General features: G+C 43.1%; 2 protein-coding genes across 4 annotated transcripts; one reads left to right on the top strand and one right to left on the bottom strand.

The window, feature by feature from the left end:
• Positions 1 to 5,707: 5,707 nt before the first annotated feature.
• On the bottom strand, positions 5,708 to 14,690 carry LOC143844205 (myelin P2 protein-like). 3 transcript variants are annotated; one of them, XM_077351186.1, is made up of 5 exons: positions 14,324 to 14,690; positions 8,554 to 8,651; positions 7,069 to 7,241; positions 6,794 to 6,895; positions 5,708 to 5,860 (listed from the first exon to the last, which is right to left on the bottom strand). In XM_077351186.1, exons 2-5 carry the CDS (start codon positions 8,624 to 8,626, stop codon positions 5,810 to 5,812), a joined length of 399 nt encoding a protein of 132 aa, XP_077207301.1. In that variant the 5' UTR covers positions 8,627 to 8,651; positions 14,324 to 14,690; the 3' UTR covers positions 5,708 to 5,809. The 3 variants fall into 3 exon arrangements, with proteins under 3 accessions (XP_077207301.1, XP_077207302.1, XP_077207303.1); XM_077351187.1 differs by lacking the exon at positions 14,324 to 14,690 and adding an exon at positions 10,272 to 10,314; XM_077351188.1 differs by lacking the exon at positions 14,324 to 14,690 and adding an exon at positions 9,409 to 9,516.
• A 2,244-nt stretch (positions 14,691 to 16,934) lies between these two features.
• On the top strand, positions 16,935 to 22,245 carry LOC143844638 (fatty acid-binding protein, adipocyte-like). Its single transcript, XM_077352038.1, has 4 exons — positions 16,935 to 17,104; positions 18,713 to 18,885; positions 20,152 to 20,253; positions 22,012 to 22,245. The coding sequence occupies exons 1-4, from the start codon at positions 17,032 to 17,034 to the stop codon at positions 22,060 to 22,062; spliced, it is 399 nt and encodes a 132-aa protein (XP_077208153.1). The 5' UTR covers positions 16,935 to 17,031; the 3' UTR covers positions 22,063 to 22,245.
• Positions 22,246 to 26,561: the final 4,316 nt, after the last annotated feature.

A 26,561-nucleotide genomic window follows, 5' to 3' on the forward strand; every position in this document is an offset into this window, starting at 1 on the left:
CACCCTGTATACTGTTCAGGGCAGAGTGTGGGTACAGGACTGGGGGGATCAGGATTCAAATCCCCATTCAGTCCAGTTCAACAACTTAACCTATCTTACAATGTTATTGTAAGGATTATATAGAGAAGAGAAAGCTCTCTAAGCTCCAAAGAAGAGGGACAGAAGGAAAATGTAAAAGAAATCTCTGTCCATTTTAATTTGTGCTGGAGAAATCTTCACTGAAGTTAAATTAATTTTAAACCGCATTGGAAAGGATCCTAAAATGGGGACACTTGTGAGAGAATAGTGGGGAAAACATCTGTGCTTGTGTGGATATTAAAAAAAAAAAACAGGGCTGGAAGGTGTTTAGATGTTGCCTCATAGCCACTAGATGGACTCAGTTCACTAAGCTAAAAAGCAATAAAGGGCATGTACTAATCTTTTTAAAAAATACATTGGGGAGTTTAAATGTGATCCAAAATAAAAGTCCTCTGTAAGTACACACACATACCACCTGCATGTAATTTCGGCAATGCGGATGGCTGACAGTCACGGCAGTCCCATAAAAGTATTGGAGATGGTGGGAGGAGTGCACTGGATGCAGATGGTGGGGACAGGATTCTTCACTCCTACTCACCTTGCAGACTGGCCACTTAGAAACCACCAGGAAAGTTTAAAGAGGGCAACTGAGCTTGTGGCTATGGAGTAGAACTAGCCTGCTCAAGCCCCTCATGACTCTTAATAGCCTGGAGCAGGGGTAGTCAAACTGCGGCCCTCCAGATGTCCATGGACTACAATTCCCATGAGCCCCTGCCAGCATTTGCTGGCAGGGGCTCATGGGAATTGTAGTCCATGGACATCTGGAGGGCTGCAGTTTGACTACCCCTGGCCTGGAGGATAAAAGGCTGGAATGGATGTCATGACACTCACATATCCCTTAAACTAAATATGTACAGTCCAGGTACTGTGCGATCTATTTTTCTTTCTCAGTGCATTGAGTAATTCTTAGATCTACAAGTAATACGGGTACAACTGAACAGTGTAAACTAAGTCCAAAGTACTAGTTCCTATTTTTATTTTTAAAACATGTACACATTGGTGTTTCCTATAATCAAAACTAATAACACAAAATTCCTTACCCAGCAGAATACCTGGGAGTTTAACAGATCCTGGAATTGGGCAGGTGTATAAACTGACAGATGTTCTTGTCCAAGGAGAGGAAGATGAGAAGCTTTTTAGTTCTCCCCAGAGTTCACCTTTCAGATGTGGGGCTACACAAGCACCAAACGTCAAACCTCAGCAGCCAGAGTTAGGCAGCTGTTGTACTCTGGCCTGCAGAACTTGTGCTCAGGCCTAGGTGGCAGAAGTGCCTCACCTAGCTGTAGGTTTCAGCAGGAGTCATATGCTGCTGTCCTACAGGAAATGAGAATTTCCCAATTGCTCTCCCCATGATTCACAAGCCTCCAGAACAAGTTGACAGCAGAATTGGAAGTCAGATGCTTATCAGCAGAGCCAGGTAGGAGCAACTCCCCTGAAGAACTTTTAAAAGGGGCTGGAACTGAGGCTTTCTCTGCCCTGCAGTTCATCATGGACCCCCCTCCCCCATCTGACCTAACCCAGGAGTTTTCTGTAGTTATTTGGTTTCTGAAACAACAGTTTTTTTAACTATGAGAGAGGCCAGATGTTAGAATAAGGACTGCCTCTGCCATTGAATCCCATCACCAGCCATAACTCATCCACATGCTAAATAAAGTTCCAAACAGAACTAAAATGGCCAGGTCCAGCTGAAGAATGGACACGTCACTCCAGTGGGATGCCCCAAATAATCCCAGTTTCCTTATCTAGCTGAGACCTGCACTTAAAATGATGTGGAAGTGGATTCCGTGGGGTACCATTTCACTCTAAATAGTGATGGAAAGTGCTGTCCAGTTGGGCCTGTATAGTTCCCAAGACAAGAGACGGATGGATATGGTCTGCCATTGCCTGCCTCTGCGTAGTAACCCTGGGATCCCTCCGTGTTCTCTCCTCCAAGTACTAATGAGGCAGGCTCTGACAAGATCAAGCTAGCCTGGCCCATCCCGGTCAGGGCATATCCATGGATGGCAGAACTGTACCAACAGGTCCAGTCACATAGATCTTTCTCACTTGATTGGGGCTTGGCCAGAACACAGAATGGCTGTGTGGAGAAAGACCTATATGATTCTCTTCATCCATGTAAAGTGGCAGAGTGAAGAGAAGGTGAGAGCAGATTCCTAATTGGAGATTTTTCTCTGGTTTCCTGGAGTAGGCTTAAACAAAGTGTGGCTTGAATCTAGCACAGTGTTTCTATGGGGGAAGAAAGATTTCACAGACAAACGAGAGATCAGTCATTGTATTCAAGATCTCTCTGAGAGTTTCTTTTCAAAAGATCCCCGGGGTACTAATTGAGCAGAGTGCCAAGGAATGCTAAAAGTATCAATAGAAAGACTTAACTCAGGGATATTGAATACAACTGAAGTATACATTGAGGTGTGGTCACTGAGGAAACAGAAAATATAGAAAACAGGACATTATTTATCCAGAATCTGCTCTGACTTCAGCAATATTAAATAAAAGACACCAAAAGGAATTATCACTTCATTATCTATAAATCACGCCTGAAGCCAATCTTTTTCTTCTTTGGGTTTATCCAAGCATGCAATTGGTGATGAATAGTCAGGCAATGAAAACAGAAAACAGAAGAACTTCATCCAAAATAAGATAGTCAGTATGTTTCTCCTAATAGCTCACTTAAGGTCATATGGTCAAGATTCTTGACTCAAGAAGGCCTTTAAATAGACGGCTGTTCGTGGGCAGAACACAGAATCTCTTTGGTTCCACTTCCCCAAGCCAAGACAAGCTGTTTCCCACTTGAAGGTAGTCCAGAGAAGGCACCTGTGGACACCTGTGCCTATGAAAAGCCACTGGCCAGAAAAAGAGACTGCCCAAAGGAGTCTCAAAGCGGCTTAAAATCACCTTCCCTTCCTCTCCCCACAACAGACACCCTGTGGGGTAGGTGAGGATGAAAGTGTTCTGAGAGAGATTGCTCGGTGAGAACAGCTCTAACAGCACTGTAATTAGCCCAAGGACACCCAGCTGGCTGCCTATGGAGGAGTGGGGAATCAAACCTGGCCAGATTACCAAATATGACTGTTGCAAGCTTTAGTATCAGTGTCCATGTTCACATTAGATGTCAGGGCAGAGGAGGCCCACTCAGCAGCAGAGGGAGGATTAAATAAGAGGCAAAGCCCAAACCCCCTGCATATTCCCTGGGCTCCCTGCATGTAATTGCTGCCTTAACTGAATGGATGGGGGGGGGGGGGCAGGTGAAGGTCAGGGATGGTGGGGAGATGTTCAGAAAAGAGCATTCGGTTTGCACATGGCGGAAGTAGGTGCTGACGGTGCATTAGTGCATTTCCACATGGGGAATAATGTTTTGGGTGGTTGGATAAGGCTGTGGAGCTGGCAGGAAATAAAAATCTGCCAAAGACAAACTCGAGCCGACATCGTTGGAAAGCAGCGATGCTTGAAGACTGGTCATGGTGCTGGGGAGCATCACACGTCCCCTTGTGCTTTCAGCTTATTGTTGAATTTAGGACCTGACAGAAGGAGGTGTGGGATGGTGTGGCTGCCGCATCCCCTTCCCTAAAACCTCTTGACCACAGGAGTTTCTTTAAGACAGGGCTTGTTAGGCTCCCCTAGTTGATGCCACTTGGCCACCAGTCTTCAGCTGCCATATCTATGGCAATAGAATGAGGCCCTTCATTAAAATCTTCTGAAATGTGCTAGTCCTTAAAGAGCCATGAGGTTGCTGCAGGCAATCACTCCCTGTATTGTGCAAAATGTCTCGTGCATATTGAGCAAAGGGAGGGTGGTTAGATGTTGAGGAGGAAAGTGGGTCATAGTCAGTAGTAAAATATCTCCGGAACCTGGTATTACATTTTATGGCACACGTAGCCCAGCCCAACAAAGTGGCATGTCAGATCTGGCCTTCATAACAAATTAGGTCAACCACTCTGGCATAGAGTCCACCTTCCAAGGCAGCCATTTTCTCCAGGTGAATTGATCTCCATTGGCCCAGAGATCGGTTGTAATGGTGGGAGAGCTCCAGCCACCACTTGGAGATTGGCAACTCTGCTCTTAATGTATCCTTATAGTTGGCCATCACAGTTTACACTTCTCAGACAAGCTAATCCGTCCTTGCCTTTTTGCCTCCCTGACATCAGTCCATTATGCTGTGCAGAAAAGGTGGTGGTATGTTCAAAGTGTGCCCATCTGTAATATTGGGAGTCTTGCTGTGTTGTTGGCAAACACCACGATCATTCTTTGAGCTAAACTTCACAAAGACCGGCCCCTCCTAGCGTACAAATGTCTGCCCATTGAAGTGTTTTGTTTTAAACTTATGGAGCTATTCTGTCAATAATGAAGCTACAAGTAACCTTTGCTACTTGTGCTTCTGTAATGACTCTCTAAATAGCCAGTGCTGATATTGTAGCCTACGTTTCTTCCCATCCATGTCTCCTGTGGTATGTCAATATTCGAACACCTCTTCCCTCCCACCATTATTGTTCCCCACAAAGATCTTGCTTAGGGAGTGGCCTTCCTCTTTCCTACAGCTGTGAAGAATGTGGATCTTGCTGGCCTTTGTACAATGAAAAGAAGCTATGCCTTTAATTTTAGTATACTATCAGGATTGGGAGGGGGCTTCCACGAAGCAGGGTGATTCTTTCCCCTTATAACCTGTCCCCCTAACAATGAGATGGCTTCCATTTTTGCAACTTTATCCCCAAATTCCAGAACTACAACCCGATTGTAATCATAAGTCACTCATACCCTCCATAGCAGACCAATTAAATCCTTGGATGGGGAGGGAGGTTATGCCTATAAAATCGGCATGGCCCAAAGATTTGTGTTTTTCCCCCTTCTTTTTCCTTCTCTGTCATAAAGCACTAAGCCTGGTGAAGAATTCTGCAGAGCTCAAAAGCTTGCTTACTGTGTTGGATCTTAATAAAAGGTCTCACAAGACTTTTGTGATTCATCAGAGATGATACTTGCAGACTGACACGGGAACCATCCTACAACAGCTCTCCAGCCCTCCAATGTAGGCAGAAGGCTCTCTTCAAATATTGAGAGACCAGCAGTAGACTCCACCACAAAATAATTGACTTGGGGGGGGGGGCACTTCAGTATTTTTGCTCTCACAGGGTTAAAGTACAGTTTTGGTTAAGCTTTCATTTGAGTCAAGGTGGGCATGAGAGTTGTCAGTCCCTTCCTCCATGCATACTTCAAGTGGCACTATAAATGAACACTTTGTAGCTGTATAGGGGTGGTGTGTGCACTTAAAATGGCCCAGCAGACAGTCTGACTCACTCAAGTTAGAAGGAAGGGAGCTTAAAATAGGCAAGGTACAAGGGATCAGGAAATAGGACAGTGAGTGCCAGATAACTCATCAGCAAGTACCATACTCCAGAGCAGGGGTAGTCAAACTGCGGCCCTCCAGATGTCCATGGACTACAATTCCCAGGAGCCCCTGACAGCATTCGCTGTCAGGGGCTCCTGGGAATTGTAGTCCATGGACATCTGGAGGGCCGCAGTTTGACTACCCCTGCTCCAGAGGGACCATGTGGATAACTGTGGGATTATGGAGTACTGCATTTTGCTATCACTGTGAAGTTAGGGTGCATTCCACTAAACTATTAAATTACCTGCTTTATTTTGCTGTGCACAGAAGGACCATGTTCAAATTTGCATTACTGAACAATAATGAAGCCACAAAGTTTAAATCTGAAATAAAACCTGAAATTCCTTTCCTTCATGCTCTTTCATAGATCCTAGTGCAGACGATGTCGTTCATGGCATACTCCTGTGGATTAGAAACATGACAATGTTGAACTGACCCCATTTCACAGTATCCATGAGCAAGACTTATTTTCACTAATTTCTAGGAGATGGATTGTGCTTTCTTGTTGGAGGAAACAATCAGCTTATGTAAAGCCACACTGGAGCACTTTGTGTGGGCAAGTGCAACTGTGTAATGTATTGTGTTATCCCACAAAAAGGTAGCTTTCCTATGCACATTCCAGAACACGGAACAGGGGCTGCAGCTGAGCGCTTGGACAGCTTGAGTCACCACAGGGCCACTTGCAGTCTGCTGATCTTGCCGGATGGCAAAGAATTGTTTTTGTATTTTGCAGTGGCTTTAAATAAGGATACCAACCATATCCTAATACAGAACACTCAAGGATCCTAATTTAGGGCTGCGAATTTACAGATTGGAAATCTGGGGTTACAACGGATCTCCAGGCGACTGAGCTTCATTCACCTGGAGTAACCGGCCACTTTGTAAAGCAGATTCTATAGCATTTTACCACATTGAAGCCCCTCCCCTCCGCAAACTCCACCCTCCTCAGGATCCACCCCCAAAACCTCCAGGTGTTTCCCAATCTGGAGCTGGCAACCCTATGCTAATCCCATATTACTCTGCTTTCAAATCCACACTTGCTTCCATCAAACTGGATGTGAGTTTCATGTTCAGAGCTCCTTGTAGTTTTTGAAACTGAATTCTCAGACCTTGGGACCTTGTTCAGATTGGGACTCCAAGGAAAGGGAATTTAAAGCCTCCTCTCATGCCCCCTAACCACTTCCCCAACCTGAAATGGCCCTGGAAAGCCTCTGGAGCATTTGACTAAAGGAGATTGTCCTTGACATTCAGTACAGCATAGATTTTTAAGCAGAACTGACTTTTTAAGATTGTGGTAACAAAAGTCTGCAGAATAAGGGGGGAGGGGGGGCTCACCATCACCATTTTCCCCTGTATTAATTTTCTTTTGATGATAGTATGGTTGCCGTTCCATTTCTGCACATGAATCAGACCACCATTGTCCCTGGTTATAACACTCTAAAAAAGAGAAAAGAGAATTTGAATATAGAAAGGACATTATTCTATACAGAATATAGAAAGGACATTTGTCTAACTGCAGTTCCGATGGTCAACAAACACAGCTGTCAAGATGTTCTATTTCAACATTCTAAAACATGGGAAACATCCCAAGAGATAACAGCAATATTCACCTTAGCTTTCCTGTTATCCAGTGTTATTTCCTCAAACTCTTGGCCGAGTCTAAAGGAGATCTCGTTAACTTTGAAGCCAGTCTCTGTTCTAATGGTCATAAGGTCTTTGTCCATGGTGATGATTATTTTGGGTTTGGCTAGGCTGCCGATTTTCCTTTGGGCAAAACTGACTCCTATAAATAGGAGGCAAAGCAGAAAATGAGCTTTCAGAAAGATTCTAGGTGATGAGTTTTAATTACTCATTACCAAACCAGACAAGCCAGTCCTAAAGAACCCTGGATTGACTCCTGCAGGACTCGTGGTGATTTTTTTTAATGCAAAAAGCCTTCAGTGCTACAAGAACGATGGACATGGAACTATGAGAAGAAATGGTTCTCAAAATTTGGGTACTACTGAGTTGAATCTATCAGAACCAACCCCATATGATAACATACAAAAGAGTGCATGTACTTCTGATTACATGCTGAACATTCCAAAGCCTCCAATTGGCCCTGAGTGGGTGATATGTGCCCAATAGGGAGAGGGCACTCCCCCACTCAGGGCCAATTCATGGTCTTCCTTTCGCCCCCCCCCCTCCTCCCCCTCCTTTCTGCTGCTTCTAGCAGGTAGGGAGAAGAGCCAGCCCCACTTCATGGCAAAATACCGAAGGTAAGCCAGAACAGTGGGTGAAGGGATGACCCTGATGGGCCACTCAGAGAGGGGAGGGAAGAGGGCTGGCTATGCTCAGCAGCACCACTGGCAAGCCTTGCTCACCAGTTGCCCCACTCCCATTCTTTTGTTGTTTCTCACCCTCCAGAGAGCGGGGGAAGGTGTATTGCCCAAGCTCAGTGGTCCTGCTGGCAGAGGACCAGGCTTGGTGGTCCTGCTCACCAGCTGGCCCACCCTGGTCTCAATGTGCATGGGAGAGCAGAGGGGAGGGCCAGCCATGCTCAGTAGTACCTTGGGCAGAGGGCTGGCTCAGGTGGCCCTGCTCACTGGATGGACTGCTCCAGTTCTTCCACCCCCTCCCCCTTGAAAGACCTCAGCCTAACACCCTGATGGACTAAGGAGCTGAGCCCAAATGAAAGGCACCCAAGAAGGCCAGAGTCCAGGCCTGTAACCTAGTACCAATTGCATTCCTGGGTGCAACAGGCTTCACCTCTATTATTTAAATATTTTTCAGTCGTAACTCTGTCTTGCACTTTTTTTTAATTAAGTCTGCTGGATGTTACTATTTTAATGGTGATTGTTTTAATTGTTTTATTGTTATTTGGATTGGATTAGATTTTTAACAATGCTGTTAGCTGTCCCGAGATGCAAGTGAGGGGCAGAATATGAATTTAATAATAAATAAAAAAATAAAAAATGTTCTGGTTCAAAACAAAACTTCACATCCTCCTACAAAGAAATTTCAAAACTAGAAAGGAATCCTGAGCATTTTACATTACATACAATATCAGTTTCAGGGTCAGTATTGATAACTCCCAACAGAATAGGCTTGCTTACCGAGTTCTTTCATATACTCATCAAAATTCTCACTGGATATGAGTTTCCAGGTTCCTAAGAACTGCTCAGACATTATGTAAGAGTGATGAATAGAGATCCTAAGGCAAAGAAAAATAAAGCTGGCATTTGCTGAAGAAATACAGGCCTGGGGAGATTCTGCAAAAAAGCCTCTAGGTTTGTACATGTCAGGAAAGCACCATATAAACTAAAACACCCTGTCTGGAAGTTGTTCCACCTCTTTGCTGCTTTCTCCACTTGCTTCTTTTCTGAGCCCATTGTGATAGTGACAATAGCAAAAGCAGAGGCTGTCATTTCCTCACTCCCCCACTCTTTCAGGGCCCATCAGAGTGGCAAAAGGTGTCAGCAAGGAGGAGGAGCAAATTGCCACTGTTATCCCTACCCCAACAAATGAGTAAGCAGTAGAGACCACTCATCCTTTGTCCTGCACCCTTGAAAATCCAAGGACATCACAGCCTACTACTCCCCCAGGAACTGACATCACATGTTATATGATGCTCTAGGAATTTCCTTAGACTCTCTGGTCTTTACCTAGATTGTCAGAAGTAATAGCATCTTGAAAATCCACCTTCCCCTGACATTTGTTTATGCAGAGCTGGTGACTGTAATGGCCACTGAGCCACTGTGAACTGGATAAACCTACACAGATATAACAGGACTCTTTCTAAACAGAGTCAGAGGCGGCTAGCATTTCATAGAAACAGGAGTTAATGGGTACTCTTTGGTCCCCATATTATTAGATCTCAGTTTGGACTTGAACTATGGCACATATGAAGGATTTCAGCCATCCCTTCTGCACTATTTTCTCAACTTGAAATAGTCAAAGTATAGGGTTACCAATTTTCAGGCAGGCCTGGAGTCCTCCCGTGATAATCTCCATACTGCTGAGATCTGTTCCCTCAGAAAAAGAAATGGCTGCTTTGGAGGGTAGACTCTAGTCCAGGGGTAGTCAAACTGCGGCCCTCCAGATGTCCATGGACTACAATTCCCAGGAGCCCCTGCCAGCGAATGCTGGCAGGGGCTCCTGGGAATTGTAGTCCATGGACATCTGGAGGGCCGCAGTTTGACTACCCCTGCTCTAGTCTATGGCATTGGTCCCCAGTGAGTTCCCTCTCCTGGCTCCACCTCCAAAACCTCCAGGAGTTTCCCCAACATGGAACTGGCAATCCTAGGAGGATCTAAAAAAATTGTCTCCATTTTTAACCAGAGATTAATATGGTCACCAACAAGCCTAAAGAAAAATCTCCTAGCCTTGTGATATAGATTTCATGTATGGAAAAGGGCAACTGAAGCTTTTCATGGCATGGAGATAAATAACACCCTATTAAGCATGTACTAAAAAGGCAGGAAATCACCGGGTAATAAACATCCCATTTACGTTCTAATAAAAGGACAGGTCATCTCCCCCCTAGGCAATTGGCAACCATACAAGAGTTCTAAGTGTCACCTGACAGGCAGATGGGCAGAATTTCAACAGGTCAGGATTTCCCAACTACCACAACTTCATAGGAAATGAACACAACCACTTAAATATTGCCTAGCTTTGTAGATAGGACCAAAGACCTAATTCAAGAAATCATATTCAGAAAGTAGATGGAATTTATTTCTCTAAAAGCACTAGTTTGCTGTTCATTTTCATCTCTTGCATTTCAAAAGGCTAGCATTTCTTTAGCAGGTTGTTCAAAAATCTACTAACTTACCAGCACTGATATTTTACCCTTGAATAAAGATACACAGGAAAGCATTTCCTGTGTCAAATGGCAGAAAGGATTTGTGCTTCCAGGGCAGGAGGAACTATCCCTAGTACTTTATATTAACAGAACAGAACATAAATGATTACATCTGTAGAAATGGGATATGCTTACATGAACCTGAGAACTCACACTGAGATCTCACACTGAGATTTAAGTCTGTTTTCTAGGTTTCATTGTTTTTCTGTTCACTCCCATGACGATGATACACTCCAACATAAATACTGCCCTTAAAGTCTCTTAATTCCTATTATAAATAGGAAGTCCAATGCCCCAATATATAGCCAAATCTTTTATGTGCATCTCTATAGTTCAAACAGTAATGACTGGGAAAGGGAATGGCAAACCACCCCGTATTGAGTCTGCCAGGAAAACACTGGAGGGTCAGACATGACTCTGTGCTTGCACAGGGGTACCTTTACCTTTATAGTTCAAACAGTAAATCAACATGTTCTTAAAGTATAGAGATCTAAGATGGATGATTTATAACAAACCATTCCCACTACTTCTCCTTGGGGGTGCCTTGCACTGTCTGTCAGTTTTCTATTTAGCCTTGTGTTGCCATGCCAATTTCTAGGTGGAGCCTGGAGGTCTCCCAGAATTACAACATATTTCCAGACTATAGGGGTCAGTTCCACTGAATATTAAGCACCTAAGGCTGCCAAGTCCTCTGCACCCAGATTCCATTGATTTCTGCTGCTGGAAGCAGTGGCAAGAAGAAAAAAAATTAAAAGAAAAGTAAGGCCTTATCTTCTTATAGGAAACTCTTGCCTTAGAGTTCCTAATGATTCCTAGAGCTACCTAGAAGTGACAAAGGTTACTCTAGGAATTGCTAGTGGTAACTCTGTGTCAAGAAACTTACTGTAAGAAGACATGCCTCTGTTTTTCTTTTAGTTCTCACAGAAAGCTGTTTCCACCAACTTTCCCACCTACCAAGCACTGCCTAGCAACATAATGGCAGCTTTGGAGGGTGAACTAAATAGCATTATATCACTGCTGAACATGCCCTTCTTGGACTCTGCCCCCAAATCTCTATAATTTCCTAACCCTGTGTTGGTGACTTTAATTTAGCCCTAGCCTCATCATTGTAAAATGTGTAGAACAGGGTTACCCATCAGCAGCTGGCAAACAATGGGAATTTGTGTGGGTGGGGAAACTGGAGGTGTCATTGCATGATGGCATTTTGTCACTTCTGGATTAGTGATAAGCCATTCTAGGAACTGTAGAAATTTCTATTGTAGAATCATAGAATTTCTGGCAATTCCTCAAGCACAATGACATCACTTCCTGGTTTCCCTTCAAAGTGATGTAATGCCATTCCATTGACTGCAATGTTTTTTTCTTCCTCCTGTCACTGGCAAGGGGAGCTTGAGATGGAAGAAAAGCTGCCTGTTATTAAGTTGTTAAAGGAACACAGACATCGGAGAAGAGTGGAAACCTATTTGTCACATATATATAAGTAACACATTGTATTGCCTACACAGGTCCTTTCTAGTACTGTACTTACCATGTATCCCATCTATGTCTGTAAAACAAACAATCGAACAAGCTATTCCAGGATGTCAAAGAACACCCTTTGTATTGAGTAGTAAATGTTATAACAACACTATGCCCCTTTTGCAATGTATATGTCCTACAGCCAGCCTCCAGCAACATTTTGCTATTTCAAGAAACATCTACCACCAGTACCTCTTAACTGTAGCGTGATAGTCTTTTTTATTTTGCTTGGAAAAGCACATGGTTATAGAATTCAGCATTTGGCACTGTACTGCTTAGGAGGAAACCTGAAACAATGTTATTTTTCCTAATTGTTTTAATTAAACAACAGAATATAAGGTCCAAAGCAGCTGCAGGGGCAGGAAGACTGTTGATTGTGTGATCTCTAGGCATATTTGAGCTGGCATCCCAAATATAAACAAAACCGATGGTGTTTACTTGGGCTTGTACACTATTTTATCCACTTCTCCAAGGCCAAGGTTAAATGTGATGAGGTTAGTTCCATTTTCAAAGAAGGAGAACACTGTTGGCTGCTTAATGGCATCTTGTTGCAGAATAACTCTTTATTATTTCTAGGGGGATGTTCAATAGAGGAAAGATAAACAGATGTGCTTGTCATAACTAGGGTTGCCAATGGAGTTGCCACATCCTTCCTGGGAACCGGAGGGAGATGGGGAGAGGAACAGCAAGGATGCTGGGAACAACAAGGACGCCCATCCAATTACAGTGACATATATACATCACTGTCCACATAACCCAGAAGTGACACAACCACTTTCAGGACACCAGGAGCAATGCTCTGGTATTTGGGCAAAAAACTCTATGGTCAATTTGGCTTCTACCATAGAGTTTTTGCCCAAGGACCAGATTATAGCATCATTTCTGGGTCATGTGGGCAGTTACACAGATGTGTTGCTGCATGTAGGAGGATTTTCCCTTTTTCTATCTCCCTCCTCCAGTCAGCTGATCAGTGGCAGGGAGGTGGGACTTGGCACCAGGAGACCCTCACTTCCACTGGGGGTCTGACAATCCTAGTTACCAAGTGGAGGAAGTGGTCCTGTCCTCTTCATATAGGCTGAATGAGATGTTATTTACCTTACCGTCATACTTTGAAATACTTTAGCTGCCCATTTCCACACACTAAGCCTCTGTTATGTTGGCAGAGTTTAAACATGCAAAGAGGTCAAAGCACCAAGCTGCTTAATAGAATAAAATAGTTTTATTAAGTAGGGAAACAACATACAGAAAGAGTGGGGAGAGAGAGACCTAACTGTCCTATTGTCTTCATTCTGTTTGTTGTGAAGGCAAGCAAGAGGAAGTATACTCAAAGGAGCAGGAAGTCCCCTAATGAGCCAGTCAGGACACTGAAGATTATTTGAAAAACACCAGGAAGGTCCTGTTAGAAAACTATACTAAATACACATCTCCTCCAATGCCCCGTGCAAGATAATCTTCATATCTTTTTGAATCATGCACATGGCAGATCTTGCCTATTCCAACAAGTTAAAGGAATAGATTTTGCCTTGCAGGCCTGTTGGCAACCCTGTCTGCTGTGAGGGTTGGTCCTTCTTCCCAGAAAATCTGATTCTACTTGCCACTTCAATAGCAGATAGGATCCAGCTCAGCCAAGGGGTTGCAACTAAAAAGATAGACACTGTTCCTTGGCCATTGGCCACCTAGATGGCACATTGAAGGTATAGTTAGTTGTATTCATTTCCAGAATATGACAAGGAAGAGATGTACACCTTCCGCCCTACATACCAGTTTTGATAGGTCACCACAACCCTCCACTCCTGGATTAGTACTAAATGATGGGCTCAGGACATTGTAATGCTAGCTGGAGAGCTGGAGAAGTTGGAAGTGGGCATGGGGAAGGCCTTCCCTGCTGCTACCACACACTGAAAAAAATTGAGAATAAAGTTCCTCCATTTCTTCCATATAACAGAGTGCAGAAGGGGATCCAGTGACTTCCGGATTATTAAAAAGCACACAGCAGAGGAGATTCAGAAACCATTCTATACACCCAATAAAGGGTAATAGGGTTGCTCCAATCAGTGACAGGGGAGAAAAAAAGAACAAAAAATGCTGCTGGTCTCTGTACCAATACATCATTTCCACGAACAACTGGGAATTCCTAACGCTACCCATTTTTACATGCCCCTCCCCTACCCAATAGTTCATTACCAAGCTCATCCTGATATCCCTAATTGATCACTGCCAGGTATCTTGGAGGTGTGAGCATCTTTTCTTTTCATACCTCATGAGTTGTTTGGAATGTACAGCAGTGCAACAGCTAACAGATTTTTAAGTCCACTGAAATAAATGGGCTTAAAAGGTACAATTGGTTAAGATTACATTGCAAAAAGACAGTTGCAGTTTACATGCAGCAACAAACTAGGGTTTGGCTTGTTATTCTTATGTATCAGGTGTGGATGGCCTCCTCCCTTTTCTTTCTCAGTTGCCTCCTGAATTTTCCCAGCTGCAGCATACTATAATTTACTCACCCTTGACCCAGGCAGACTGTGGTTTGACCAAGCTGTAGTTTGTCTCCAACTTAGAATAGAAACCTTAATCTGATTGTAAATCTTGAATTCTAGTAAACAAACTGCAGTTTGTTTGACAAGGTAGAGTTTGAATATAACAATGCTAGGAACAAAAAGAGGAAACATGGGGCGGGGGTGATCCCCTAGCTGAGCCAGTGACTTAAATTACTAAAAAATGTAGCATGCTGATATCATTCAATGCATCCTTTCTAGTTAAAATTATCAGCTCTGCCAAAACATCACATTGCCACTTTGTGGGAGGCAGCAATGCCACAGGTGAGAGTTCTCCCTATCACTCTAGCTCTGTGAGGCTAAAAGCTTTGCCTGCTGAATTTCTCCCTGTACTGAAATGGTTAAATTCATAGGAGCTCTGCCAGAAAAAAAAGTGGAACCATAATCCATCCCTGACTGTCCCCAGGGTCTCTTTAACCTTTGTTTGTTCCAAAGAATAATAGGCACCATTTCCCCCTCTAGAAGCATGGTGATTAAAAACTTGAGATCTTATTTCCCCTCTAACAAAATGACCAGGAGGGGAAAACCAGCAAGAGCAGAGGTTAAAGCCAGGAAAGGGGGAAATTTCCAGGAGCAAAGTTCAGTTAGACCATCTCCTTTCTAAAGGGAGTGAGAGGTTCAAGCTGTTACCAGTGACAGACAATCATTCAAACTGAAAATCACCTGTGTGCAAATTGGCATTTGATTGTGAAGTGTAAGGAACACTCTCTCTCACACACCTCTGAGCACTAGTTTTTAAGAATGTGGGACTAGTGGGAGACCTGTCCCCTCTCATTCCATGTGGGATTTGGGATCAGTCATACCCTCTCAGCCTCACTTACCTCACAGAGTGGTTGAAAGGATAAAATGGAGGAGAGAAGGATATAAGCCACTTTGGGTCCCCATTAGGGAGAAACGAGGGACAAAAATGAATAAAATTAAACAACTGGTATTTCAAATGTTTTGAACATGTACGTTCCCACACTGCTTCCCCGTGGCTATTTCCTTTTCGCAGTTGATATGTTCTGTTAGCCTAAAAACAACAAAAGTATGTAAAATATGCTTGTTGGGCTCTATCCCTTTAATAGAAACATAATGTGTGGAAACGGACAACTGAAAATTTTCATAGCATGGAGTTTAATAACATCAACTGGTAAATAACTTCCTGTAATCTGCTTACACGTTCCTCAGTGAGGAATCCTCACTCTGTTCAGGGATATCACATGATTGCCTTTTAGACTAATATAAAATCTTACTTTGATTTTCTTTGAATTATTACCTACATATTCCATTTTTATCTCAACTTTCTTCCCAAAAAAAAACCCCCTCAGGGCTAGGCTTGGCAACCTTTAATCTAGCCCTTTTCACTACCTGATCTGTCAGCAATTATCAGGTGACATTATTTTAAATACCCATTTCCGCTCATTACACTCTATTAAAAGGATAGGGCATTTTTTCCCTGCCCTCTTGGCAACCTTGATCAATCTGCTCTAAACTGTCATTCTGACGCAGCCTATTGATGAATGTGCCTACAGACTACAACAATAGTCCAAACTCAGGGATTGCTAATTTCAGAGTTGATTGCAGTCATTTATTTCTCATGATGACTATTGTAGTTTGCACATTACACCCAAGGTATTTAAATAATTTTGCAATCCATGAGAACACCTGTTCTCCCTATCGCAATAATTAATGATTCATGGTGCCACACCCCGGCAGCTCTGAGGTTTTGGGTCACAGCCATTAATTCACATACTCCGGAGGAGCCCACCAATCCTGCTATGAGTATTCTACTGCTGCTCACTCTGCTTTAAGGAAGTTTATGGTTGTTCAGGGTTTCTTTGCATGCTGCTGAGAAAGCATTTTGTCTCCAGCCTTCTAAGCTGCTGGTTGATAGAAGATCCATTTTTAGGGGCTTCTAGGACATTTCCAGGTTTTTTAAAAGCATTTGTGGTAGCAGACCTGCATCAAATTAGCACAAGATAAAATCTGTGTCCTCCTAAATCTGCTACCTGAAAGTTTCAGAATTTAAGGTGGGAAAGTAAATATCACTGGAGTAACATCTATTGTTACTGAAGTAATTGTGCTTAAATAACTTTACCAGAGGCTGCTTTTGATGCTTAGTTAATTTAGCACACTATCACAGCTGTCTCAAGGGTACACTCAAGCTCACTGAATACTTAATACTGCCTTATGGGCCAAAATTAGATTCATCATGGACAAGTAAAAAAAAATGTTGATAACCCTTTCAGTTTATACATATGCCTTAAAAAATTCAGATCATTTAAGTCATTGTGAACATTCAGTCATGGATGGCAGCAGCCCTTGCTGATCAATGAATGCAGACCGCAAAAGGTATATGACCTTGTGTGTGTTAAAAGGTTTTTAAGTGAAGATCTTCCTTTCCATAACCTAATTGTCACAGCAAATCTGTAAATGCTGACAATACAGCACTCCTCTGTGCCAACAACTGCAAAAGTCTAATAGCCCTATGACCTACTGAGGAATAAGGAAAAACTGGTAATTGGAGTCCCAGATGGCTTCTGTTGCTATTGGCTAATCCTAGATGGTCACATGGCAAGGCTTCTTTTTAAAGTCATCCTTACTGAGTGAGAGAAAGTGGTGTTTCTGCTGCTGCTCTGGAGTGCTTAGGGAAGGTGCTTAGTTAATCAGCCACAATGTGTGAGCAGTTCTTGGGAACGTGGAGGCTGGTTTCTAGTGAGAACTTTGATGATTACATGAAAGAACTTGGTAAGTGATGTTTGTGACTTGGCTTGATCATGATGTGGTGATAATAGTAATATTTCAGTTTGTTTTGGGGTTGTTTTGTTTTAGAAAACTGGGTTTTTGTTCTTTTAGTACTAAAGTCAATTTCCTGTGGTCTTAAATTCTTCACATCCTATGAAAAATGTAGCTGTTGTATCTTTCCTTGACTGTTTACATTGATTTTTTTTTTGTAATGAATTAATAGTAGCAGAATATTGCAATTTCTGTTTGGTTACTCTCTGGCTGCCAGCTCTGTCAGGAGAAATTCCTGGGGGTTGTGTCTGTGGAAGGCTGAATTTAGGGAAGGAGTTGAGCTGCTTTCTTCACAGAAATTGATCTCTGTAGCCTACAAACAACTGGGACAATCCTGGGGAAATTCCAGGCCTTGCCTGGAGACTGGCAAATTTTTTGTCAGGCTTGTTGCTAAGCTAGGCATGTTTGCTAAGTACGTTAAATTTTTTGGTTTCTACTCTGTAGAACTCTGCAACAGCAAAGTGAACTCAGCTGAATGATGTCAATGTGATACGTATGCACTGTCAGAATTGCAAGGCTTCTTTAAAAATGCTTCAGTGGATCTTTCTTTGTTTAGAAATGTCAAACAAGGGTGTGCTGAGAACACAACCGTGTGTAGCCAGCAACTGTTCAAACTATAGTGGGATTACTGTACGGAATGATTACCAAGATTAAGTCCTTCAAGAATGTGAGGGGGAGTCCCTTGGAGCTTACTTCAATTCTGAGTGTTTTCTTGAGGAATGTGTATAGCTTTGGATGTTGAATATCTTAATGAGTTCCCTCCTACAGTGTAGAGGCCAGAATTCAGAGTTCTAAACCAGGGGAGAACTCTCCTGGACAGTGTGAATGCTAATCATTTGAAGGGCTGTTCAGTTTGACCCTGCATGTGTGCGTACCTCCACTATAGTACATAGAAATCACTTTTAAGGTACCAACCAAAGAGTTTCATATCTTCATATCCCTGCGTTTTTCTAACTTTAATTTGGTGAAATGGTAGCTGTTTTTGTATAAAAGCATTCTAAACCTTTCTGATTCCTCCTGAGTCTGCAATTAGTTCCTTCATGGTTGGCAGAAGAATCAGGTGCTATTTGCAATACCTTAAAGTGATTCTTCACGTGAACAAACTTTGCTTTGGCCGGCTGCTGCCAGGGTAGCCCCATTGATCTGAACAGCTAGCCGTGCAACACATACCCTCAGAACGATGTACTTCAGGGATTAAATCAGTCATTTGCAGATATATTGTTTGTTTTACCATATACTTGCCAAAGCTGGAATTAAAGGTGCTAATGACAAGAATTAAAGAACCAGATCGAGTCAAAGTAGGAGTCGTTCAGATATTACAGGCTTCCCTTTTTAAAATAGCGCTTCTCCAACTACTTATTCTGTTGGGCTGAGATCACCATGCAATGAGCAGATTATGAAGCATGTAATGACTGGGGAAGGCACTGGCAAACCACCCCGTATTGAGTCTGCCATGAAAACGCTAGAGGGCGTCACTCCAAGGGTCAGACATGACCCGGTGCTTGCGCAGGGGATACCTTTACCTTTTTATGAAACCCTAATGATAGTCTTTGTTTCTAGGTGTGGGCTTTGCTACTAGGAAGATAGCTGCTGTTGCCAAGCCTAACGTCATTTTCAGTTGCAATGGGGATCTTATAACCATCCGGACAGAGAGCACATTCAAGAACACAGAGATTTCCTTCAAACTGGGAGAAGAGTTTGATGAGACGACAGCAGACGATAGGAAAGTAAAGGTTAGTCCTGTACTTAAAGCTATTACTGGGTGTGTGCTTCAAGAGAACTAGCACTAAAGACCAAGGTAACTCAAAGGTGGTAGGCTAAACTTGAGTAGAAGGTGCAGGCAAAGATTTTGGTCACTTTAACCAAGTGTGTAGTGGATCCTTGTCCTTGGGAATCTCTGGGAACTAGAGTTGCCAGCTCTGGGTTGGGAGATACCTGGAGACTTTGGGGTTGGAGCTGGAGATGGGTGGGATTTGGGGCAGGGAGGGGATTTCAATGGAATATAATGCTATAGAGCCCACCCTCCAAAGCAGCTATTTTCTTCAGGGGAACTGATCTCTGTCACCTGGAGATGAACTATAAAATTGGTGGGCCCCCTAGTTCTACCTGGGGACTGGCATCCCTACTGGAAACTAGTAAGAAGCTTCTGGACCTTAATCTGTAAGGTCAGTCTTTTAATCTGATATTTGAAGTTACTGCTTGGGCAAACAGAGTGATATCCATATGAATCTAAAACACAGGCAATGTGCTGTTGCTCCAGCAGTGACCAACTGGTCTAAATCATGCCTATAGGCTGGCTGTTGGTTTACAGGTCCTGTGTCTTGCTGAGCAACTGACCAAAGGGCAGTCAACAGATCTACATAGCTAAAGAGCTCTGCCTTGAGTTTCAGCCACCATTCCCTATGTCCCACCTCCAGCCCAGGCATACCTGATCTTGCCAGTTCTCAGAAACTAAGCAGGGTTGGCCTTTGTTAGGATTTGGATGGGGGACCTCCAAGGAAAAACTAGCATTGTGATGGGGAGGTAGGCAATGGGAAACCATCTCCAAACCTCTCTTGCCTAGCTTCCAGACAATCCTACAATTTTAGGCTCTCCTGACTACACACACACACACACCATAGGATGAATAAGTCCCTTGCAGTCTGCTCTCCACTGTGTAACCTTGATCAGCATTCGTTCTGCCTAGCATTCAACTTCATTTCCGCCAAAGTCCTGTTTAGGCAGCAGTTGGTTTAATACCTTTCTTCTGGAGTTTCTCTTCACACATCTCCCAAACCCGTAACAGGCCAATCATGGTTTAAGAAGTCCACTTGTGTAGTGTCTGTCATTTGTTCCCCCCTCCAAGATGGAATTATCTCTATAGTTATGGCTTGTCTGTTTAAGTAACTGTGATTTCTCATGGTACATTACGATCACTGTTTGGCATATTTTGGTAGGTGAGTGTCCTACCCCAATCATGATTCCCTGATGAAAGAATAATTGTTCTCTTCTCTTAACAGAGTCTTGTGACGCTAGACAATGGAACTCTCATTCAGTTGCAGAAATGGGGTGGGAAAGAGACCACAATTAAGAGAAAGATAGCTGATGGAAAGCTGGTTGTGGTGAGTTCACTTTGTTTTCCAGGAGCTCCTTGGACCAATTTCAAAATCTCAAACTAATTCAAGGGGAAGGTGAAAAGGAGAACAAATGTGAGGTGCTATCAAGCTGGCTTTATGGTATAAGACAAGTGCAGAAGCCACTGATACAGCACACTGAAATGCTCTTTTAAAGCATTTGAATATGCACCAGGTTTGTGCTAAAGCAAAGCAGGGGCCACTACATTATAATGTGCATCTTGCAGCGATACAGTGCCCCTTTGCCTTTGAAGCAGAAAAGTAGAGAGACTTATTCATAATGCAAGATGGGGATTCTACAATAAACCAATAATGACCTTGCTGCAGGTCTTAATTGGGTCCAAAAGAAAAGGCCATGACGCAATGGTGGGAATGATGGCTGTGGTGCAGCTTGGCTTCCTCCATATGGCTTGCTTGCATGTGTGAACTAGCCCCAGGTTTCTTAGCCAGAGAGTTATTAGACGCAACCAAATTTCCTGCCAAACTTGGTACATGACCATGCTTGCAAAGGATCCACCTTGGCCACCACGTACCAAATAAGGGAGGATCCAACAACTTGATGAAATATATGGTGTACTGACAACACTCAGATTAAAGCAAGCCTGTATACCAGGTTCTTCTGTGCTCAGTTTATTTCATTTATTTGTGTGTGGGATAAGTGCTCTTAGTCACTCTGAATGGTTGCATAATGATGTGACTTGACTCTACTACACACCAAAAAACAATAGGATACAAGAGGAAATATTATCAAATACCAACTGAAGAGTTTAGAGCATTCTTAAGAAATAGGATTGAGAGAACTGGAAACAAAGAAGAGAGAGCTGAACCTGCTTCAGCCTTTGAGCTTTGATCAAAAGCATTAGTTGTGTTACACCAGGCATTCTCAACCAGGGTTTTGTGAAACTGGGGTTTCTTGACAGCCCTGGAAGGGTTTCCTGAATGGGTGGGAGAATTTTTAAAATTTGTTAGACATTTATCAGGTGATATGACCATATATGGTCATGTCAATCCACTCACCCCCCTCCAAAATGGCCAATGATGGGGGTGGAAAGGGGCAGGGCCCCCGGTGGACTTGTACACAGCTATGCTTCCCAACCATATTCTGTATGACTGGACCACATCTGGGGTTTCTCGAAGCCTGAAGAATGTTTCAGGGGTTTCTCAGTGGTAAAAAAGTTGAGAAAGGCTGTATTGCACCAATATACAGATTGGTTGTTTACTTTTTAGTTGGTGTTTTGACTCTACCAGAGCCATGTGGGATTAGAGCACTAATGCCCTTATTCTCTCACAATGTAGTCCCCAATTAAGAACATGGGGTATGTAGCTCAAGCTGGCGCTTTTGAGAATAATATTAAAAGTGGGTTGCAAAGCCTTTCATATGGGCAACTGAAATCCAGAGCTGTTCTTTTTTGAAGAGTTCTGCTGATGAATCCTTTTGGAAGAGTAATTAACACCACAGTGGTACACAGTCTACTATTTAAAGATTTATTTAGGAATGAACATATATGATAGGAATGAGGGAAGGCAAAGGGAGGCTCCTAACTACATCTCTAGCTGACAAGAGGGTAAGACTGAATATGGCACTTCCAAGATGGAGGAAATTGCAATTTGGAGACAGATAAAAGTAACAGCGGGAGAAAAGGTTCTTGCTGACCCCTGGTTCTTTCCTTTGTATACCAGATATTGCATTCCCAAGGAATCTAGACTACCTTATACTGATACTTCTGTGGTGTTTTTCTTTTTTAGGAGTGCATTATGAACAACGTTGTCTCCACCAGAGTCTATGAAAAAGCATGAAGGCTCTTGTCGCCTGATGAATAGGACCTTGAACTATAAGGTGAAGCTCAGTTCACAGAGCAAGAGCCCTGAAAGGCTAATTGCTTCCAAGAACTGACTTGTTTACCGGCCAACTCTACAGCAGCTGTGCATCACCTGAAGTATTGTGGTTATTCAATAAAATGGTCACCTTTGGAGGGAAAAGCTGTTCTTGGTCCACTTTGTTCCACTAACTTGAGAGGGCTTCAAGACTGTGCAGCCAAGTATTCTTAGGATTATCAAAATGATTCAGTTGAAAATGGTAGAATGTTCTTATTAGAGCTAACTTGTAGAAATCTTGCTGTTCTCACCATTGGGGGCCCCAAAGCAGTTTACGACAACATACAATTTAAACTTTCAAAGATGCAGAATTTCCTCAAGGAAGAGGCATTATGAAGACATTTCTTCAGGGATGAAATCCAGAGGCATATCTGTACTTGGTAGTCAATATCTCTTTGAATAAGTTCAGTTTTTAGGGGTACCAGATGCCCATCCACAGGTCTCAGTCATCTTGGCTGGGTGTTTCAATTCCAGTTCTCTTGCCTTTTATCTTTTTTGGGGGGACAGAACATAGTTCAAACACTTTAGCATGACCTCTGGAAGGGATGAACAGATGGGTACATCTTACTGCCCTATGTTTCTGCTGTCCTCTCAGCCACTCCTAAGTGGATACCATTGTTCCTCTTTTTCTGCTGTATCCTTGAAATTATTTAATACAATCTACATCCTGCCTCTCTGTCCTCACAGGGGACACCAAGGTGGCTAATACATAATGTAATGAAAGTACATGTTAAAGCAAACCAAACAATGGCAACAAATTAAAACCAGAGCTAAAAACATACTAAGACATAAAAGTAACAATAAAAAGCGCTGGGCAGGTACAGGTGCATTCAGCTATATCAGAGTTTGAAAAAAACATTGATATTTATCAGCTGTTCTTTCAGAAGGATGAGAGTGCACTTCCTTTATCCTGCTGAAGCTTCAGCTTAACAAAGGCATTTTAAGCTGTGATTCTTTTAAATGCCTTCGGTGCCTTTATTTATTATATATTTATATACCGCCCTCCCTTTTGGCTCAGGACAGGTTTACATTGTAACAAAGCAATACAGTACAATAAACATCTTGATTAAAATATAATCATTTAACAGTGAAAAGACTTGTAATGAAACAGTGTAATTTAACAATCAGCATCTTGGCTTGATGTAGGTGGAAGAATGCCAGCCTAGCTACTTTTGCGTTCTGTTTCTCCTTTGAGAGGGAGGTGCCAAAGTTCATGCCCAGGTTCCTGGCTGAGTGTGCAATTGACAGTAGCACCCCATGCCGGCTGGGCAATCATGCTTCCTTGCTTGACCCTTTCCTACCAAACCACAGGACCTCTGTCTTTGAAGGATTAAGCTTCGAATACATGATGAGTCGGGGTGAGTCAGGATGGCCGTCCATCACGAGGAAAAGCTGACTGTCATCAGCATAGTGCTGGCATCCCAGTCCGAACCTCCTTATCAGTTGGGCAAGAGGGCGCATAAAGATGTTATAAGATTGGGGAGAGAACTGTTCCTTGTGGCACCCCACAGTGGAGTTGCCAGCAATGCGATCTGTTCTCCCCTATTGCCACTCTCTGTTGTGTCTCTGGAGGAAAGAAATGAGCCACTGAAGGGTTGCTTCTCAAATGCGGCGTTGGTGAGGCAGCAAGCAAGTAGTTCGTGATCTACTGTGTTAAATGCTGCCATGAGATCAAGTAGTATTAGCAGTGTTAACTCACCCCGATTAGCTAATGGTGGAGGTCATCTATCAGGGTGACCAGTGCTGTCTCAACCCCCATGGCCAGTCCAGAAGCCTGACTGAGCCGGGTCAAGGGCTGAAGCTTCTTCCAGGAAAGCTGTAATGGGGAATCTAAGGTAGAGGCATTATCATTTTCATTGTAGCTTCCGGTACTTCTACTCAAAAAACACTTCAAGTTTCAAAAAGAATGAGAAAGTCATCTTCTATAGACCACCCCAAAGAAGATACCGCCATCTTCCATTATTTCTGATGGAGAGGGAAAACTGATGTTAAACAAAGTCTCTGCAGTAGAAACTGAATGGGGTGATATTTTTGCAAAAACAATGCCGTTATAGCAATGCCAGCTCAACAAATCTAAGCTGGGGGTGAGGGCTGCAAGCCTAGCACAGCCAGGGTGTGTACAGAGTGCTCAGAAGAACCAGTCATATACAAACAACCCAGCAGAACAAAGTAGGGGGCACTTTTTGGGGGTACTCTGTACAAGCTCTGTTTTTTGCTGGGCACTTTGTGCAGGGTGTGTTGGGTTTATAAACCACTGTACTTGGATTTGTTGAGTTGGCATTGCCACAGTGACACTTGTTCTACTGGTCATTCTGTATATACGTGATTCTGCTGGGCTTGGGAACCCCCACCGCACCCGTAGATTTACAATGAAAGAACTTCTCTGATTTGAAATCATTCTTTTTTGGGGCTGGGCTGTTCCCCCACACCACCATTGGAAAAATGGATGGGTGCACCTTCTTTGGGGATCCATAAAATTAGATTCTCAGTCCAACATTTTTGAAATGGGGCATCTTTTGAAGAGAGACAACAGAAGCTATGCTGAATTTTTGGTGTCTCTACTTCCAAAAACAGCCCCCCTAGACTCCTGATACCCTCAGGTAGATTCCCCATTGAATTTAATGGTCCCATGGACCATCATGGAGTTTGAGGACAGGGAAATCAAGATTTCTGGGAGAAATCCAAATACAATACAAGTGTAGGAATTTGGGTTTGGGGGGGAATCCCAAAATTTGGGGGGCCCAATATATCCAAATCCCAATTTTTCTTATGCACTCCCCTAGAAGGAGGTATCACAGAGGAAACACTAATCAAAACTTCACCTGCTGGTCTGGGGCAGATGAGTGTCCCTAGGAAACAAGTCCAGTGTTTTGGTGCCACTACTGAGAAGACCCCCTCAGAAGTTGATGATATCCAAACAGGACCTTCAAAAATTATTGCAGTTTGGTGAGGGGGCAGGTAGTCCTTTAGGAATGGTGACTCCAGTGTATATAGGTCTCTAAAGGTTAGTCCCAGCTCCTTGAATTGTGCCCAGGAACAAATTGGGAGCCAGTGCAGATAGGCTAACACTGAAGTGCTATAATAACTCCACTCAACACCTTGAAATTTCCAAGGACATTGCAGTAATCTAATTTTTAAAAAATTAGTGCTTACTATATTGTCATAATTAATTAGAAATTATAAGAATTACAGTGCATCTGTGTGAAAAACAGAAGTTCCACAGAAGTGGAGATTACCATACTACTGGGACCCTCTGTATGATGTGTGAGGAAGGGAAAAGACAAGGGGATCTGAAAGCTTCTTAGTATAGCAGCTCCATCACCAATGCAACAACCTGTGCTATGATGATGAAAGCAACACAATGTCTTCCTTCTGTGTTAGGACCCCAGACTCCCTCCCTGTGCACAGGTTCACCTGCAAACCCCCCTTCTAATATTTCGGGCCCATCAAAGTATGACTGGGCCAGGGAGCATGCACAGACATGCTTGCATGCCAGAAGTAGGACAAGCTTGCTCTAATGAGCAGCCATTTCTTTCCAGAAGAATCTTGGCTGTCATAGAGTAATTAATTGTACACAGGTCTGATAATTGACCTTTACATTACCTGGGAGTGTCTCAAAGGAATCCTCATACTCTGGCAGTTTGCTAATCCTCTCAGATAGCCCTCAGCACTATCTCAACATTTGGACTTATTTTTTCCTAATTTCTTCCCTGATTAAGTTATCTACCCCAATAATTTCCCATCCAGATCATGAAATTCATTTTTGCATAGTGGCTCCGCCACACCCAAATGCAAATATGAATGCAAATACGGCAACAGTCTGAGAAAACCCTTTCTGAATTACCCCATTCCAATGTTCTCCCTTTAACTCAGTCATGATTTCTTTGTTACACAATTGCTAAAACATTAACTGATTTCCATTTCTTTATTTCAAACTGGTAATTGATTCAAACATGCAATCATTGCCTTGGGATATATTTTTGGGTATTTAAATATCACAGCTTGTGTGTGCTTTTTCTGAATCCGCAACACACACATACCCTTGCACACACTCTTCATAGACATCTGCACGTCAGAAGGCCGCTATGGATCATTTCTGACCCAAAATATTGATACTCTTTCGCACCATCTTAACTCTTTTCTTTCTTCTTGCAGGCTTGTTTAGTTTGGTGAGCCAGTTTGGTGTAGTGGTTAGGAGTGCGGACTTCTAATCTGGCATGCCGGGTTCGATTCTGCGCTCCCCCACATGCAACCAACTGGGTGACCTTGGGCTTGCCACAGCACTGATAAAACTGTTCTGACTGAGTAGTGATATCAGGGCTCTCTCAGCCTCACCCACCTCACAGTGTGTCTGTTGTGGGGAGAGGAATGGGAAGGCGACTGTAAGCCACTTTGAGCCTCCTTCGGGTAGGGAAAAGCGG

Source organism: Paroedura picta, chromosome 9, assembly GCF_049243985.1.
Source record: "Paroedura picta isolate Pp20150507F chromosome 9, Ppicta_v3.0, whole genome shotgun sequence".
In the NCBI taxonomy this organism is placed as follows: domain Eukaryota; kingdom Metazoa; phylum Chordata; class Lepidosauria; order Squamata; family Gekkonidae; genus Paroedura; species Paroedura picta.